We start from the raw sequence: 19,172 nt of genomic DNA, 5'->3' as shown, positions 1-19,172 counted from the left end.
AGATGGACAGTTGATAGCCGGTAATATAAAGAAGATGTGGATGAGGAAGCGAAAGTTTGGTGATCACTGGAAATGAATGCTAAGTCTACCTAGATCTGAAACAGACTTCTATTTGGAGGAAGTTGGGGGACTTGAATCTAAAGGCCACTGTAGTAGCAATTAGATTTGAAGATCTTTCCCACCCATTAATAAGCCATGTGACCTGCTTACATCACAGGAAGCCTAAGACATATGTGGTAGAGGGAGCTTCCTGACAGAAAAAGGAAGTTATGTCACAGGAAATGCAGAGAGAGGAGAGAAAGAGAGATGTTATGGCTGTTAACGGCCACCCTCATGATTGTTAGAACTGAACAGGATGACTTAGCTGTACTGTGAGTTTGTTTTGGGAAAGACCCTAGCAGGGGGTCAGAGAAGTTTTGGGATGGCGAGGTTACAGGCTGTGCTATAGTGTTTTAAGTTCCTTGCTGTTATGATAAAGTGGGTTGACTGGCTGTGGGAGCTGAACATTTGGTTATGGGATATGGTTTTCTTGTGTCCTTCTTTATGGAGAGTCTCTCATACTTTGTGATACAGAACTACATAGGCATATTCACAATTATCATTGATGTTGTTTATTGCCTTGCTGTTTCGTTTGGAGGCAAGGACAGGATCGCAAAGTATAAGATCTCTATTTAGAGGTAGAAGGGCTTTAGAGGAAGAAATGGTTGTCCCAGGATGGGAGGATGTAACTTATTGCTCCCTTGCAAGGGAATGGTCTAAGGGCACTGGTCTCTGTGAGGACTGGAAGCAGATGCTACAGAGTGGAGGACCTAAAGATTTGGAGTGATGCCTCAGAGAAGTTACTGTTGAGCCAGGAATGCGGATCCCAAGAATGATCTCTAGATGAGGTTGGATTTTACTCACAGCCTACTGTATTTTATGTGAACACAGAGACAGACTATTAGGAGAGAGAGCTCAGGCTCAGACAGTTGTTGAAATGTCTGAATGTCTGAGAATACTCAGCCTATACCATAGCAAGATGGAGAAACTTAGGTGGCAGAACAGCAGGAAGCTAACAGCCTTGTTGTAAATTCAGCTAGAAGGCAGAGGGAGCCAAGGAGGTCAAGAGTGCGCCTCAGTTCAGCCAAGGTTGAGCCTAAGAGTCATTCTGGTTACCAAGGTAACAGGGGCAGAGAATCTAGACAGGAGGATACAATGTCAAAATCACAGGCATGAGGCAATACTTTGTAACATGGTACTTCTCACAGAGAGAGTGAGACAGTATCACACCAGACTTCTCAAAGAGAAGTGTGCCCCACAGAGTGGAGGAGGCAGGAAACACAAGACCATACTACTCAGTATAGGCTGGTTTTGGAGGATTTTACACAGTAGGAAATCACAGATATCTTTAGTAGGTTCACCCAGAGAATGGGAGAATAGTTAATATCTTAGATGGTGAGAATCAGTGATTAGGGGCTACAGGAGTGTCTGTAGATTCCGTGGATTGTATGAGATTCATAAGTATTAGTCAGAATTCTTTTGTACAGCAAGCTTTTAGGGATTATCATTTGCAAAGAACTAACCAAACAACCAATTTGTTGCCTTTGGCTGTGGCAGGATGTAAAGAGGAATATCCTGCTGATACTATGCAGCCTATTGCAGATAGACCCTGGTATTCAATTAAGGACTATACGAGAAAGTTCAAGGAGGAGGTAATGAAGACTGCTATTATGTTAGGGAATGCCAAAGTTTATTATGAAACTCCCTTGGGAGTCTCTCATAAGAATTTGATAATTAAGACAGCAGCCCCCACTTATATACATGTGATTCTGACTTTGCTGATTGCAGAAGTAAGGAACCTATTTCAGAGGTGCTAGATAAGATTTCACAGTTAAGTGACTTAGGAGACTGGGGAATTAACAACTTTCCTCGGGAGAGAAGGATACATAGCCAAGGGAATCAACGTCCAATAAATAGAGTGATAAGGAAAGTGATGTTTACTGCTCTATTGAAAGCAGGGGTAGATTTTAGAAGAATAGGTGGTATTCCAACTGATGAGCTATACAAAATGTACCAAGATATGGGGCTTAAGAGCAAATGGAATAGAGAACTAAGCACTGCCCCTACAAATCCTACAGATCTTGAACCCTTGTATCCAAGTGAGTCACACCTTCAAGGACACTAGGGAATAGGCCAAGCCCAAGCTCAGATTAAAGAAACACACAGATGGGATTACAGACCTCATATTAATCTGATTAGATATTGGAAGAATGGATCAAATACTGTAACTAGGTCATTGATAGACACTGGGGCAGAGGCCAGCTTGATTTATGGAAACCCTGACAAATTTAAGCACGGAACTCCTATTACTATTCCGCAGACATGTGTCCTCAAGGGTGGTATATTGCATATCTTTCCAGATTTTCTGGATGTATTTGGTCAGCTTTATTTACTGCTTTTCTCTTTTTCCTCTTTTTCTCAAAAACTATGTATACATAAATGCTGGTAAGTTTGAAAATTTTTTAAATAATTTTAAAGACTATGTATAACCCTTTCCCAGGGAGCTAGGTGATTCAGCGGATAAAGTGCTGGGCCTGGAGTCAGGAAGACTCATCTTCCTGAGTCCAAATTTGGCCTCAGACACTTAACTAACTCTGTGACCCTGGGCAAGTCACTTAACCCTGTTTTCTTCAGCTTCTCATGTGTAAAATGAGCTGGAGAAGGAATTGGCAAAACATTCCAGTATCTCTGCCAAGAAAACCCTAAATGGGGTCACAAAGAGCTGGACATGATTGAAACAACTCAGCAACAACAACAAAAAAACCCTTTCCAGTATCATAATCTCCCTTAGCCATGTGTTCCAGTGTTTAACAATTCTAAAGGTAAAGAACAACTCACATGTAACTTCGAAGTCTTAGAACCAAAAGAAACAAAACCCATACATTATACATTGTACGAGTACTAAACGTTGACTAAATGTGGTCTGGTAAACTCAATCAAGGTAACTATTGGGACTGACCACTTGAGAACTGTGTTGGTAATCAAAATGGGCTCCTTAGCACTTAGTTCAACAAGTGCCCTTGAAGATTTTGGCCTTTGTTTCCTTTGATTAAAAAGCCAGCAACCTGAACTTCAGAACAAATACAAACAAATTACAAACATCAACAGACAGACCCAATACAATTCATAGTTACCAACATCTAGGTTCAGCCCAGGAGCTTGGAACAAGGGCTGGCCCAGAGTCACACTCGCCACCACTGCTGCTCCAACAGAAAAGGGATCTTCAAGCTGTCTTATCTCCTCTTATAGAGCTTTTGACATCATCAAGCATCGTCTGAATGACCTTGGTTCTTGAGTTGGCCCCTCCCCCCAGGACCCTGGGAGGCTCACATCCACATAGATTAGGTCAACACCCAATAGGGCATGGCTCTGGAGTCAACACCTCCCGCTAGCCAGCCCCATCCTGGGCCCACCCCAGTCACCAATCCGCACCCACATAGGTTCCACACCTAACAGGGCTCTGGGCCTGGGGCCCAGCACCCAGCAAGGTTCAATGAAATACACCGAGTCACTCAAAGAAAACAAAGGCCATTTTGCTTGCCAACACAGCTTGTCAACCCCTTCACCTTGCTTTCCTTAGTTAAGCAGATCAAAAGAACCTGTGCTGTTGGCAGCTTTCTGGGTGCTGGCTGTGGGTGGATCTTACACCCCCACAGAAACTGCTAGCCGGATTGTTGAAACAAGAACCTAGTATCCTTGATTTTCAGGACACTGGGATATGATAAAAGTCTGCTTTGTCTTAGTTTCCCCATCGTAAGAAAGGAACAGCACAAGTTATTATTTGCCTAATGCTCCAGAATGCCATGGTTTAACTAATAATTAATGTTTATCAAAGTACTTGATACCTTTCAATGCCATGGAAATGTTAAATAGTCATTCATCAGAAAATGTCTACAAAATGCTCAGGTTCTCTGGCAGAATTTTTTTTGACAAATACTAAGTACTATAATTATTTATATACACATAAATATTTGAGACTATTCTTGAAATCATTCCATGTTCTTGTTCCCTCCACCATCCAGTGCAGTTTTGTTTTACCATCCTCAACAAGCACAACAAATTATTTTACCCATTTGCAAAGGAAGAGATTGTTTGGGGATATTTTTTAAGGAGAAAAGTTGGGGTTTTTTTAATTCAAGGCAAAACATAACCAAGTATAAGAGAATGGAATATATGAGTATAGTGTTGTATACATGCCATATGCATGTGTGAAAGACATTTGACATGCTGCCTTAGAGAACAAAGACACTGTATACAGAACCTAGCAGAATGAGGGCATTACAAAACACACGATGGATGGGTAGGGATTTAGCCCTTTGCAGAGTAGAAGCTACGCTAGAGGTTCCACTTTACTGAAACCTAAATCTAGAGTTGTCCATAAATGGTTACCACTATACCTTTGAAGTCTCCCCAAGCACAACCCAATAGAATTAGGAAACTGCCAGCCCCTCTTAGCAAAAGTTAATGGAGCAACCTCTTAGGAGAGAAATTCTAAAAAACACATTCATTCAGGAAGACAAAGAAAATGAAATGAGCCTAACTATTCTGTCCTAAATTTAAAGTTACTTTGATTACTGTTTAGAATAGGATATAAGGTGATTATTTTAACCCAGAACTTTTAGATACCTCACTCCTAATACTAAACTGAGTTTGGGGCTCTAAATTCACTCCACCCCTGTATATCCAGTCCATATTCCTCCAATCACCTCACTGATCCTCCCCAAACCATACTGACTGATGTTGTTGCACCTTTGCTGGGACCATTCTCTCCTGAATGCCCTCCCCACATCTTTCCAAATCATAATCCCTATATCGAGGCCTGGTTTAAGCTCTACCTCATCTACCTCATCATCAAGCTTTCCTCTCTAATGTTAGCTAACACTGATTTCCCCACGAATGAAATGAATGTAGCTTGGGCTCCCCTTAAACATAGAACTCTAAAAGCTACACTCGGGTTCAAGACCCACTGTAGGATAAGAGTAATTCACAACCACAACTCATGAACCCCTTTTTTTTTTCTATCAGAACAAATCAAAGGGTACATGTGCTGAAAAAAAAAGCCATTTCATTTAACAAAAAAGCAAGGTAAATACCAAGGAAAATAATCCTCCGTATACATGCAAGGGCACACTCTCCCACAGATTCCCACATGTCTGGTAGGAAAGGAAATACATGTAGTCCAGACAACTAATCCTCCTACAGTTGCATGCCACCTAGAAAACTTTGTATCTTCAAAGCTGCCACTTGCTACTTCCGTATAGCACTGCTGATATAATTTTCTATATTGCTTCCTCTACTGTGCTTCCATTTGCTGGTTCTCTGCTAAGCATCTATGCAATCTATAGGTTATCTGCTAGACTATGTAGCTGATATGAAGCCTTTTTTGAGACAACCCAAAACCTCAGTGTTATTTCAGCCATTTTGTGAGTCATATCCCCGGTCGTACCCACAGCATAGCTGCTCAGGCCAATTCAACATTTTCTTCAATGTTTGAACTCCTTTGCTGCTCTTTCAGGAACAATTCTTTTGGGCTGGAGTGAGTAAATTCCTTTCAACTTTCATCATACCACTAGCAGCTAGCATTAGAGTCATGCAGATTACCCTGGAGCTAATAATAATATGTTTCCAGGCCCACATGTAGAGGGAAATTGTTGTGTGGCTGAAAGGGAGGCAAAATAGATATCTCTGGTCTCTTGTCCCCCTACTCTTTCTCCAAGGGAGACTTTAATTCCTACTAAGAGTGGCACCAGGAGGTGGAAGCCATGGACCACTAGTGTTCTCCTCAGAGAGAAAGGGTATCAGGGTAGAATTATATCTGTTTGCTCCCTTAAATGTTGTTTGCCTGGAGGTTGTGAGTTTCAGGTTCAATCTATTCTGATCACTGTTCATTATTGGAGGGCAGCCCCCAAGCACTATAGGGACGTCATGAAGATTGCCAGCTTTTCTCATGTCTTCTCAATCTTTGCCTTCCGCAACCTGAAGTGTGGTTGGCCTTTTCATGTTCCATATGGAAACTGGAAGCCAGAAACACCTGAAGCAATTGCAGAGTGCAAAGCAACCTGAAGCTTGAAGAGAAACGAAAGCGCTTTGCTTTCTCATACTCATACCAACTGTGTTCCACCTGTGATGCAAGCTCAGAGTATGATTTCCACCATTAATGAGAGAGTCCCATAGCAATGGGCATTAGGACTGGGATTACTACTACTACTACTATTAGTAATGCTGCTGCTACTGCTACTGCTACTACCACCACTTATAAACCACTTTAAGGTATGCAAAGTGCTTTACACACGTTGTCACATTTTATCTTCACAGGAACCCTGGAAATGGAAGGTAGGTGTTATTATTATCCCCATTTTACAGATGAGGAAACTGAGGCAGAGGTTAACTGACTTGCCCAGCCACTCTGCCAAACTGCCTCTACAAATGATGCCTTTCCATTTCCCAAGACAATACCTTACTTTGTGGTCTTAATAACAAATCCAACCGAAGAACAGACAGGGACTGAGGCCCGGCAAGCTCCAGGCCTCGCACTTAGGGTTTCCTTTCTTTCCCCTCAGCCAGGAACTTAACATAATATTGCTCCCTTTTCCCTCCCCTCATCCTATTCCCCTTATTTCACAGAGGAGGAAACGGACAGTGACTTGAGAAGGATCACGGAGAAGGTTGACGAGGAACGTCCTAGCTCTTAACCGGGTGCTCTTTGCACGGCCCGACGTTGACTTTCCCTGAACGGCCGCTTTCTGTCCCCCATCCTCTGCAAGGCCGCAGCCGAGCTCGAGGCCGCGCTCAGTTCTGCCTTCTGGCTCTGAGACGGCGGCGCGGTCCCAGCAGAAAGAGTCCAGGGCTCAGGTCCGGGTGGACCTGACGGAGGCGACTCCTGGGCACTCACTCTTTTGCCTTCTCTAGGCCAGAGTTACCTCCACCTCTAACAATGGAAGAACAATCCCTTCTCCTGCCTCCACCGGAATGGTTCGTGGGTAAAAGGGGAGGAAGATGATATCCTCCCCTGACATTTACCAGAGGCCGCTAGATAGGCCCCCTGAATAGGGGGGTCCTAGAGGACTTCAGTCTGGGGGTGTTTCTGTCAGACTGTGGGGGAGGTTCATGGGCCGCCCTCTCGGAGGATCTCAAGGATTCCCACCCCCCCCCCACCCCGAACTAAAGGAACACAAGATCAATAAATGGGGTGGTAGGTCTGAAGTACAATCCAGGAAGACGCGCAGACTCATAACACCGAGATGGGGCGACATACACCTCCGCCTCCCAGGAATGGAAGCAGCTGGGGCGGTCTCCATGGAAACAAAGAAGAAGAGGGGCAAATCACCCTCCTCCGCCCAGGGGCCCGCCCTCAAGACAAATTAGCCAATGATTGCGAGGAGGCTACCAAAGAGAAGGTGTCATTGATTGAGATGAGGAAACCTGGGTCTGCCGCTGTCCAATCGATTTTGAGATTGGGCCCGGGACTCCTTCCAGCATTAACCAATAGTAAGACACGATGAAATAACCTCTCACTGCCACTGGAGGATGTAACGACGGAGGAAGGAGCTTTTGGGCGGCCACCTCCGATTAGTGGGTAGGGAAGGTTGCGGCTGAAAGCCCACTTGTGATTCGCTGTCGCTAGAACCAGGCCCCAACGGAAAGGGGCTAGACCAGAGTTGGAAGCTGTGTGAAAAAGAGGCGGCCTCGGGGTCAGCTTTTGGGGAGAGGTCTAGCCAGGTGAGGGAATGGGGAAGGAGGGTACTGGAAAGGAGGTGAGGGTGAACGCCGAACCGGAGGAGAGCGGGTCTGGAGGAAGAGGTTGATGGCGGAGGGAACAGGGAAGGGAGCAGGCAGCGGGGCCCCGATCCAGCGGCTTTTTTTCACAGTCCCCGGTGCCGCCCGCGGGACAGTAACATTTAACTGGAGCGAGAGAAGGGCCTGGCATTCGGAAGCACGAAAGCTGGATGTCCAGTATCGTCTTTGACACGTACCGGCTATGGCCCTGAGCCAATCTCTGAACCTCTCGGTGCTCGGGGCCACTTCATTAGACCCTTCCCTGCAAAGTGTGGGCTTGTCCGGGTAGAAGGAGTTTCTTTGTATCTGTTCAATCACAGCTCCAGCCCTTTATCCCAAGGGAAGGGCCGTTACTTTTGTCCATTACGCACTTGGGAAAGGTGGCATCTTCTAGCCTAGTCCTGTGCCGCTTTGCAAGTTCAAGCACCTAATAAAAAAAGGGTGATGTCCCTTCTCCAGGTGTGCGGGGAGGGATGAGGAAGTGGTTTTTCGGTCCTACAATACATTAGCAACAAAGCTGGAAATAGAAGCTCAGCATAGTACACTGACTGCGGTGCTCCTGGTGAGCTAGTGCGTGTAAGCAGTAGAGAGGGACAGCCCCTGCTGCAGGTTCAAATCAGGCTTGAACCTCTAGTCCAGGAAAAGCCATGAAAGATGCTTGACCACTGGTCTGAATCCACAGACCAGAAACAATCTCCCAGACCTCCCTCTTCAGCCTCTGTGTACTCAGAGAGGATTCTGTCATTGGCGGAATTTGTGCAACCTTACAAAGTTATTTTCCAAAGAAATACCTAGAAAGGAAGTTGGGGAGGGACCGTAACCCCCAAAGTGTGATCTCCATTAATGGCATGTACATCTTCCTCCTCAGAGACTTACTCATCCTTTCACTAAACATTTACTAAGTGCCTACCATATGCCAGGTACTGGGAATACAAATACAAAAGCAAAACAGTTCTGCTCTCAAGACTCCTTCACTGTGTTGGGGGAAAAACACTTCCACAGAAAATAAAATGGAAAATATTTGTATTTTTTATCTTTAACTGTGATTTCATTAATGAAAACAGTTCCAGGTGAGAGAACTCTCCTTACCAATGGAAACTTGCAACTGTTCTGTAGTTTATAGTCTTAAAATTGCCTAGAGAAATTACAAGTTAAATGACTTGCCCAAGGTTACAGTCAGTATATGTCAGCGGTGAAATTGAACCCTTGGCTTCCTAATTGCAAAGACTTCTGTCTGTGCACTACAGTGCAAGGGTGGGAAACCTGTGGGCTCAAGGCCACATGTGGCCCTCTAGGTCTTCAAGTATGGGCCTTTGACTGTATCCAAACTTAACAGAACAAATCCCCTTAATAAAAGTTTGTTCCATGAAGTTTAGATTCAGTCAAAAGGCTGAACTTGAGAACCTAAAGGGCTACATATGGCCTTGAGGCTGCAGGTTCCCCACCCCTGCTCCATTCTACATAGTTACAAAGTAAATACAAATACAATTTTGGGTAGGTAGGGAAGGGAAAGGCACTAGTAACTGAAGAGATAGGCTTCTTATAAAAGGTGACACTTGATCCTTGAAGAAATTGAGCAGGAAATAGAGAAGCACATAGTGGATGTGAATAGGGGACAGCACATTGCAAAAGAGACTCAATTCCAAGTTGTCACCAAAGAAATGTATGAAGAAATAGATTGACTATTCAAGTGGCAAGAGCAAGAGGAAATAATTGATGATAGTGCCCAGTATCCCATCATGATATTACAGAAAAATGAGGAAGGTTTCCAGCATGCTGGGTGGCAAACTTACAGGACGTCAACAGAAGATAGATGGGACTGGATGTATTATGAACTGCATTGTTGGAAGGAATCCCATCAGTAGGGTTCACAGATCTACTGGAGTATCAATTTGTAATTTATTGTTGTATAAAATGATGACCTAAATTACTTAGCACAAGTATCACCTCCTATGAGCCTTTCCTGATTACCCCAGCTATTCTTCTATATCTAATTGCTAATATATTTATTTTAGATATGATTTTATCTGTGTTATGTTTTTTCCCTGTCATAGGATGTTGGCTCCTTGAAGATGCAGACTTGTAGTGCTGTGTTTGTATATTCAGTGCCTGGTACTTAGCTGGCACTTAAATGCTTGTTCAGTTGGATTTACTTAAGGGAGTACATTCTAAGCATGAGACAGCCTGTGAAAAAGCAAAGACCAGATGAACTGTTATGTATAGGCCTGTTTGCCTGGTATATACAATGGCCATAGACGAATAATGTGTAATTAGCCTGAAAAGGTAAGCTGAAGCAAGATTTTGAAGTGCTTTAAATACATATAGACAAAGGGGAGCCGCTGAAGTTTCTTAAATAGGAGAATGACCTGATTGGGAACTATATGGAAGATGAGAGAGGGAAGACTTGAGGCACATGTGCCTGTATGTAATATAGTCTACAGCTGACCAGTGCTTCTTCTAGAGATGTGGTTGAGTTTGGAGAATAGTAGGAAAATAGGCTTAAGTTCTTGGCTTTAAGGTTGGAAGGGACCCCAGCATTCACCTAAAACAAGCCCTTCATTTTACAGATGAGGAAATTGAGGCTCAGAGAAAGGTGATTCGCCCAAGGTCACACAAGTGGTCTCAGAACTGGGAATTAAATCCATGTCCTGACTCCAAATCCCAAGTTCCTGGATTGTGCCTCCCCATCCCCCAGTATTCTGATATTATTACCCACTGTGGGATCAGCAGGTCCACAGAACAGTTAATTTTTTTATGTCCACGTGTAGTTTGCCCCATAAATTTCATTCATCTAGTAAGATGGTAGCATGGCATCAGTACAAGCTTATTCATATCTCTTCACAAAATACTTTCACCACTTTGTGTTGCTATGAAGAAACTACTTTATGCTTTCCCATTAATAAGGTGAGGCTTGAACAAGTTAAGAGACTTGCCCATGGTCGCACAGGTAGTAACATTCAAAGCCAGAGTTTGATGCTAGATCTTGTTTCCAAGTACACCACACTAGAGTCCAGCTGTTACATACTAGTGATGGTACACATGTGCTAGATTTCAAGCAATAAGCATAGAGCAAAGAAAGTTTTATGTCTGGAAATCCCAGTGATTATGGACTAATGTCTAGTCCAAGGGCTAGACATTTTCTAGAAATTTATAACCTGCCCTGGTTAATTTTCCTAACATATTAATCAGAAATTCCCCTCTCTCCACACCTCCCACCCACACCACAGTCAATTGGTGCTCAAGCTTGGTCTTTCTGGACACGAATGGCTTAATAAAAACTGGAAATATGAGGAAGGAAGAAGACAGATGGAACACATAGGACATTTAATCCTGTTCTTGTGGCAGAGCAGTGATGCTGAGCCAAAGCAGCAATGCTGATGTTTCCTTTCTTCTCTAGAATGGCTGGCACTGTACTTGGAGTGGGTGCAGGAGTATTCATCTTAGCGCTGCTCTGGGTGTTGGTATTGCTGCTGTGTGTGCTGTTATCCAGAGCCTCCGGTCTAGCTAGGTAAGATGTTCTTTCCAGCTGGGAGTCCTAGGTAAAAGCAATTAGAGGTGAAATTGCTGACACTCATTAAACATTTAGAATTCAGAAGATCATTTTTGTAATTACTGGCAGTTTGAATGAGTTGCATTTTAGCCTATCATAAACACTAACTATGTTATTTATGGTCTAAAGGGTAAGATTTATTTTTCAGTTTTCACTGTGAGGTTGAAAAACATGCCAGAAATATAGGGAAAGCTACTTTCTCTGCCTTTCACAAAGAAAAAAATTTGTTCAGATTTATAGAATTTGGTTAGTTTTTTCTCTGAAGCTCCAGGTCTGGGCCCAAAGAAACTGAAGAAGCAATGAACATCCCAAGCTAGCAATGATTGTGAAGCCACGGCCACATAATAACCTCTGAAAATACGCTAGCCTATGGATGTTCTGCCTCTGCTGCCAGAGTGAAGAGGTGGGTTGTAGGAGTATCTGAAGATTTATGCAAAAAAAAAGTGTGCTCTGACTTGAATTGTTATGGTTATTACAGTGTACATATATGATCAGAGGCAAAAACAAAGGCCCCACACTTGCAACATCAGAGTTTGGATCCTGTTAGGAATACTTCTAGCTAGTACCTATCTAAAACAGAACCAAGAAGATGACTTTAGAAGAATCTCTTAAATTTGCTGAGCTATATGGACAACAGGCTCTCTCAGCATTGTTGTGAGACTAGAACCTAGAATACTGGCTCCTGGGAACAGTCTAAACCCAACACATTGGTGGAAAATGTGAACAGTGCTTTTAATACTTGTGTATTTGTCTCGCAGGTTCTCTGTCATTTTTGTTTTCCTTGCTGCTGTGATCATCACATCAGTTCTGTTGTTCTTTCCCCGGGCCACTGAGGTCCCAACCCCAGAGGTAGAAATTAAGGTAAAATTCTGTTTCTTTTTGCCTATCTAATTGTGATTCTTATGTCTTTCCCAAATCTAATGGGACCTTCCCTGATGTAGGGTTGATTTGTTATGTGGATTAGAAGAGCTGTGGTGGCAGAACAGTGAAGAGGAAAGCACAGAGGGAGTTTTTAATTCCCCTTCTGCCCATTCTCTAAGAAAAATAACCCAGCTCTGAATCTTTACTGGAACACCCTCAGACATTTATGTGCCTGTTATATTTTCCCGAACCCTCATCACATCAAATAAACAATACAGCCTTCAAAGCCAGTTAAGACTTTGTAGTGACTCAAGCTTGCTGAATGCCATTCCTTTCCTCCTCAGTGTAAATTTTTCTGTCTGTGAAGTGGGGAAGTGGGGAGTTCCTTACTGAGAAAAGTAGTCAGCAGAGAGGAACATTTTCTGTTGAAAGCAAAAATATAGAGAAACTCTGTGGAGAGGCAGCAGGGTGCAATAAAAAGAGGATACAACTTGAAGTCAGAAGTCCTGGCTCCAGAACTTAGCTAGCTATGGGCAAAGTCCTTAGCCTGTCTTAGCCTCACTTTACTATCAGTAAAAAGGGAGCAATACCTGTTCTACCTACAGTGCTATGTAAAATATAATGTAAGTTATAAAAGCATTCCATAAATGCAATCTTGTTGTGATCCCTCTTTTACTTCATTTCCAGCTTATCTGCCAATAGTTTGTTGTCACTGCCCCAAGATCCATCTCATTATTGTACAAGATTATAGCTATGCCATAGAATGATATCTAGTCTCAGATCCTTAGGCTGTGTTCATGTGGTTTGGCTTCCTGTCTCCTACCTTCCCTTGGTACTCAAATACCTGTACAAAGCTGTTAGGCTTTTAATTTCATCGCAAAATTGCTACCTTTATCAGAGTGTGGTTCAACTTCCTGAAGTGCCCCTAAAATTTGTTCTTTACACTGTACTTCCTTACTAGCACTCCTCTAGTACCTAGTCCTCCCAAAGTAACAATTACTTTCGTCATTCCATACCAGGCCAAGATGAAGAAATTTTGGCCTTTCCCCTTAAGGACTAAGAGATCTTACTTCTTAGTTACATTCTAAGTTATGCGTTCTTTTTTTTTAAATGTTTTATTGATGCTTTTTAAAAATTTTATTGTCACTTCTCATTGACTTTCCTAGCCTCTCCTAATAAAATAACCTCCCTTACCTGGACTGCCACCCCAGCAAATCAGTACAGTAAAGCAAAATCACTCATTGGACATGTCTGAAAATGTAGTCTTCATTCTGAAGCCCAGCCCCTATCTGACAAGAGATAGTAGGCAAGCTAAGCTTAGATTTTTCTCCTTTGCCTGCAACCCAATAGAAATAGCAGGTACTATCACTGTTGCCACAGGATTCCTATAAAGAACTATACATGGGCTTTAATGGAACCTATGATCTTTACAACTCATACTTCTACCTAAAACTTCCAATAATAAACACATTACTTATGAAAACTTACGAGAATATATTTTCTATTAAGATTTGAGGAATTATATTTTTAAATGTCAGGATCTCTGCTAGTGTTTCAGAAAATCACTTTGCCATTATAGGTGCTATTTATCTATATGTGAACTGAGGCAAATTTCTGCCTCAATATCCCCATCTCCGAAATGAAGAGAATGTTAGTTACCTTCCTTCTTGGGCTACTGCAGATATGAATTCTAGAGGAAAAGCCCCATGGAAAGATACTATAAAATCAATCACCTGTCACAGGGGTCTCAGACTCTAGAGAAAAGTAGGGTTTGGGCAAAATCTGCTTGTCAGCATTGCCAGCAAAATTGGAGTACTCATTTGCAGGATTTCCAGAACTGGCCCCTGCAGCAGCCTGGCTCAATACCGTATCAATAATACATGACCTGGGCCTTCTGCAACCAAGGCTTGCTAATTGGCTAATTAAAAAGTGAAACGTGTCGAACGAGCAAACATGTAGCCCGCAAGAGACTTGTTCTGTACTAGAGCCAAGGTCAAACTTATGTTAAAGCTGTTTCATCAAACTGACCTTTGTTGTAAGCTGAGCATGGAGCAATCCCTTGAGCAGCCAGGGTGGTTGCAGCCCTTTTCTTCTTGGGGTCTTTGGATCTCAGCAATCACACTGGTGCTTGGATTTGACAGGTGCTGTGTCCAGATCTCCACTCAAGCATTTGGGATTATCTTCCAGGTGTTGTGTTCAAAGACTTTGGGAGCTGTGACATTATCCATTTGCTCTGTTTGTATTGCTGCCTAGCTAGAGTGATAGATTATCAGCATGTGAATTTAGGGAGAGTAGAGGTCTGAGACCAGTTAACATGGTAGTGGAACTAAGAGGCTAAAATCATTACTAACTTTAGGTTTCAATCAGTGCCAAAACCAGAATCTTCCAGTGTGACTTGTTGATAGTTATTGATTTCTTTCAATGATGAGTGTATGACTTGGGGATGTTACTGAAACAAATATTTTAGGCAGGTGTTGCAAGCAATTGGTTGTAGTCACGTTTGTCCTAGTTATGTTGGGTGGGATTTATAAAGTGGCCAGATACCTTCAGATGAATGCTACAGAGTATTATTCTAAGGTTTATTCTATCAGGGACTTTATCTGGCTTCACATTATCTCAGGCAGTCTTAGATTAGAAAATGGGAATGTAGAATTAGTGATCCTTCTAGAACCTTTCTAGATGTTTTTTAAACCCTTAGCCCTTTAGTTCATTAAAACTCTAATTCACCTCAGCTCTAAAAGGGAAATCCCTTTTCTATTTATAGAGGAAAGCCAGAGTAGGGTAGTGTCTGGAAGTTATAAACATCTAGGAATCAGAGACCTTTGCTAACCAGAGATCTCAGACTTAGTATGATAAAGTTGTTAAAGGGAAAAACATTCGAATAGCTGTCACTTTTGACATTGTTTTTCTCTGTTCTCTAGATCCTGGACAAGTTCTTCATTGGCCGTTATGTTCTACTGGCTTTCCTCAGTATTTTCTTCCTTGGAAGCCTCTTCCTGGTTCTAATTCACCACATCCTGGAACCAGTCTATGCCAAACCACTTCGGTCACACTAATGACTATTCAGAGAAATACCATAAATTTCTCATTGAACGGAGCTGCTGCTCAGTTTTGCATGGGCAGCTTCCATGTCTTGGATCTGGCATGAATTCCATGAGTATTGGGATTCATCGAAGGAGCTATGGAATTATGCCTGTGGGGATGGATTCTCATTGACTTAAGAGAAATGGTGATAACTTCACAATCAGCCAGAATGACTGCATGCACATCATTTCTCCTTTTTATACCTGTTTTCTACCTATTTAGAATCAGAAATAAGAGTACATAACTATTTTGGAGTGGGACTTAAATTAGGATAAAATGAAACAATTTATAGAAAGAAAAATGTTTACCTATACCTGGCAGAGGCCAAAAATCAGGTACTTTATGATGATCTATGAAACTACATGGCTTTCAAAGTCTAGTTCATTTGTAAAGGAAGTATGTTTAGATCTAAAGTGTTACTTTAATATTTGGAAAACTTTGTATAATGGTTATTCATTCAACATTTTATGCTAGAGAACTCTAAAAAAGATATGGGTCTCATATCCTGTCTAATAAAAAGTTAACACTGTCTTTTGTGTATTCCAAGTTTGATTAGAGGTCAGAGAAGAGGTAAGGAAGGAATAGTAGTCCTCACTTTGGTAGTGAACAAATTAAATATACATTGTGTCCTGTGCCCTCATTTTCTCCCCCTTCTTGGGCTCTTTAGTTCCTCTCTTCCTCATTTACTATTATATGAATCCAATCTGAGACATTGTTGTATCCTCTTAGTACTATAATCCTCTCACCAGAGCTATTGATGGCCGTACATCCTTGGTGTCTGGCATGTCCTTTTACTGTTTGGAATCCCAGACTGAGTGAGGGTAGTCATGAAATGAACAAGGGCTCTAATTTCCTCCTTTTTTAAAATCACATCTTATATCCTTCCAGGAGTAATTTTTTAAAATTTATTTGTTTTTAGTTTTCAATATTCACTTCCGTAAAATTTTGAGTTCTAAATTTTCTCCCCTTCCCTCCTTTCATCCCTCCCCAAGACAGCATGCAATCTGATATAGGCTCTACATATACATTCATATTAAACATATTTTCACACTAGTCATGTTGTAAAGAAGAATTAGAACTAACACCCTCCAGGACTACTTAAGGTTTAGTCGTCTGGCTTAAAATCAGAAACCTGAAAATGTGGGCCACAAGTCAAAGAAGCTGAAGTTTTTGAAACTTTGAGATTAAGGTCACTTTGTAGCTGTGGAGTTTGATTGTGAATATAGAGAAACCATAATTCTGGCTCAGAAGGTATAGGAACTAAATTTTGATAGGGACACAGCTTAGGGAATCATCAGGCATGGGGACAGGTTGAATTTCCCCCAATTTGTCACAGGTTCTACCTCATCATCTTCAGTTCAGATGGACCCTACAGAATGATGTTAGGGCTAAAGCTTCACAACAAAAATAAAGAAGGCTTCAGAGGGAACTATTTGTGAGGAATCTGTTTTGGCACAGACCATATGTAAGGGAATAAAAGGGGTAACTGGGAGATAGCTAAACAGATTGGAAGGCAAGAGCAGGCTAACAGATTTCATATTATGGTACTGTACTCTGGTTCAGAGCAGTTGCATCTGCTGCTCCTGAGGACCCCAGGTGCCTATGAGCTTCAGCACGGAGATGCTGGGCCAACCCAAGCGGAACACTGATTCCTAACAAGCACAAGCTTTTGCTTGTCACCTTCTCGTGCGAGAGTCCCTACTGAAAGAGCAAGTCTGAGAAGACCCCTATGGGTAGGTGGCTGGTCATATATCTATCTCCCTTCCGCTTTCTCAGTTGGTGTTTAGCTATCAGATCACTATGCTAACAGCAGTGAGGCTGTCAATGATTATTAAAATACAATACAAAGGCAAACCAAGTTGGGAACTTTTTATTTCTCCCCAATACCACCAGTCATAAATAGCTATTTCAAAAACAGTAGTTACAGGCCTGTGGGTGGCAGGAATGGCCTTAAACAAAACTGTACTTTGTGAAAAGTATAGTTTTAATACCTTCTAAACTTCCGCTTACTGGGCTTGAAGTCAAAACTACAGGGCTGGAGTCAAAAGAATCTTCTCTTCCTGTAGCTTTCAGTCTTAAGCTCCTAGAACCCAGAAGAGGCTGGCATCGATATCAGATCCAAATTTTTCCCACAGATGTAGTAGGAGAAACTTAAAACGGGTTTATGTTGTCAGTTACTACTCATTTTGGGGCTTTTAAGACTTCAAAATGCATTGATGATGTGGGAAACATGTAAGTTTTATGTATACGTATAGTAATTATTTAATATAGGTACCACAGACACCTCTACCACTTTTGACATTTTGATTTGTTTTACTGTGTTCCTATTCAATTGGCATCCTGCCCTGGTAACTACTCACAATTATGATATAATGGTTGTTTCCCCCCTTTCTTCCCTCCTTTTGTTCCTGAGACATACCCTCCATCTTCTAGGACCATTACCCATCTCTCAAAGCCAACATCAGCAACTTTAACAAGACCATTATGTCTTAGGACTTAACCTGTCCCCATCCTTGTCTCAGGGTCAACTATGTCTATCTCCTAATATTGCTGAATTATCAACCACTGCTTTCCTCTTCCCTCTTATTGCTGTCTTCCTCTCCCCACTCTGTAAGCCTCCCAATGGGTCTCTAAAAAGGAGAAATGCAAAGAGTTATTGCTTTTTAATTACAAGTGCTATTGTAGCATCTATAAGGAGGAACACTTTAGGTTTAATTGAGACCAAATGTGAAGTTAAATTAAATGAATAACTAATTAACGTAATGCTCCTGCATTAGCCCCGTGTGTGTGCTGAGGCCCAGAGAGAAGGCTTGACTTCAGGCCTCTGGTGAACATACAGTGCCCAAGGCAGAAGTGGGGCAGGAATCTTAGGGACTGGAGGAAATCACTGTAGAAAAGCTAATCCCAGTGCTGGGTTTCCCCAGACCCTTAGAAATACATAAACATAACTTCTCTCAATTGGACACCTTTCATGGTAGAATGAAAAAGTGCCAGGGTTAAGAATTAACAGAATTCATAGCCAAACATTTGGAAAAGTATCCCTGGTTCCTGGATGAGCCTACATATAGCAATTTTCTAGGTATGCCCAATTTATGGGATAACTGAGCCCTAGCCTGGACAGACTCTTAATCCAAATCTGGAATACAAAAAAACAAGACCTCTTAGCAAGTCAGGATGCACAGGATGGCAAGACTAGAGGTAAAAAGACTTTTAGACTAGTCCAGATAAAGTGATTAGGGCATGATAGTAGAATCTATTGTCATTTTTCAGTTGTGCCCAACTCTTCATGATCCCATTTGCAGTTATCTTGGCAAAGATAGTGGAGTTTGCCATTTCTTTCTCTGGCTTATTTCACAGATGAGGAAACTGAGGCAAACAGGATTTAGTGACTTGTTCAGGGTCACATAGCTAGTAAGGGTCTTAAGACCGGGTTTGAATTCAGGAAGTTGAGTCTTCCTGACCGCGCCACTTGGATATCCCTGATAGTAGGATTGGGTTTGCAGAAATCAAACGGAATGAGCAGAAATGTTTCAAAGAAATGAACCTGTACAACTTAAAATAGACAATATGGGAGGCATACTACCCTGTTTCTTTTCCTCCTAACTGATCATTCTTACATTCTTTAAAACTAGTTTTCTTCGTATTCCCCAAATGTGGGCAGATGTGATTTAGTTCTTATCTCTCTGCTTGTCTAACTCTGTATTCTCTTCCTGGGAAATCTTATTCTCAGTCTTCAACTATCATCTCTATACTAGTGATTCCCAAATCTGTATTTTTAGCTTTGACTTCTCCTGAGCTACAGACACATCTCTAGCTTCTTAGTAGACAGTCTATTTGGGTGTTCCAGTCTTCTCAATTTCAA

At 42.0% G+C, this 19,172-nt stretch overlaps 1 protein-coding gene across 1 annotated transcript; it reads left to right on the top strand.

The window, feature by feature from the left end:
• Window positions 1-7,652: 7,652 nt before the first annotated feature.
• Window positions 7,653-15,792, top strand: TMEM218 (transmembrane protein 218). Its single transcript, XM_036742553.1, has 4 exons — window positions 7,653-7,758; window positions 11,213-11,323; window positions 12,124-12,226; window positions 15,148-15,792. Exons 2-4 carry the CDS (start codon window positions 11,214-11,216, stop codon window positions 15,280-15,282), a joined length of 348 nt encoding a protein of 115 aa, XP_036598448.1. The 5' UTR covers window positions 7,653-7,758; window position 11,213; the 3' UTR covers window positions 15,283-15,792.
• Window positions 15,793-19,172: the final 3,380 nt, after the last annotated feature.

This window comes from Trichosurus vulpecula, chromosome 2, assembly GCF_011100635.1.
Source record: "Trichosurus vulpecula isolate mTriVul1 chromosome 2, mTriVul1.pri, whole genome shotgun sequence".
NCBI lineage: Eukaryota > Metazoa > Chordata > Mammalia > Diprotodontia > Phalangeridae > Trichosurus > Trichosurus vulpecula.
Note: the sequence above shows the minus strand (reverse complement) of the source record. Positions and strands in the feature narration are given on the sequence as shown.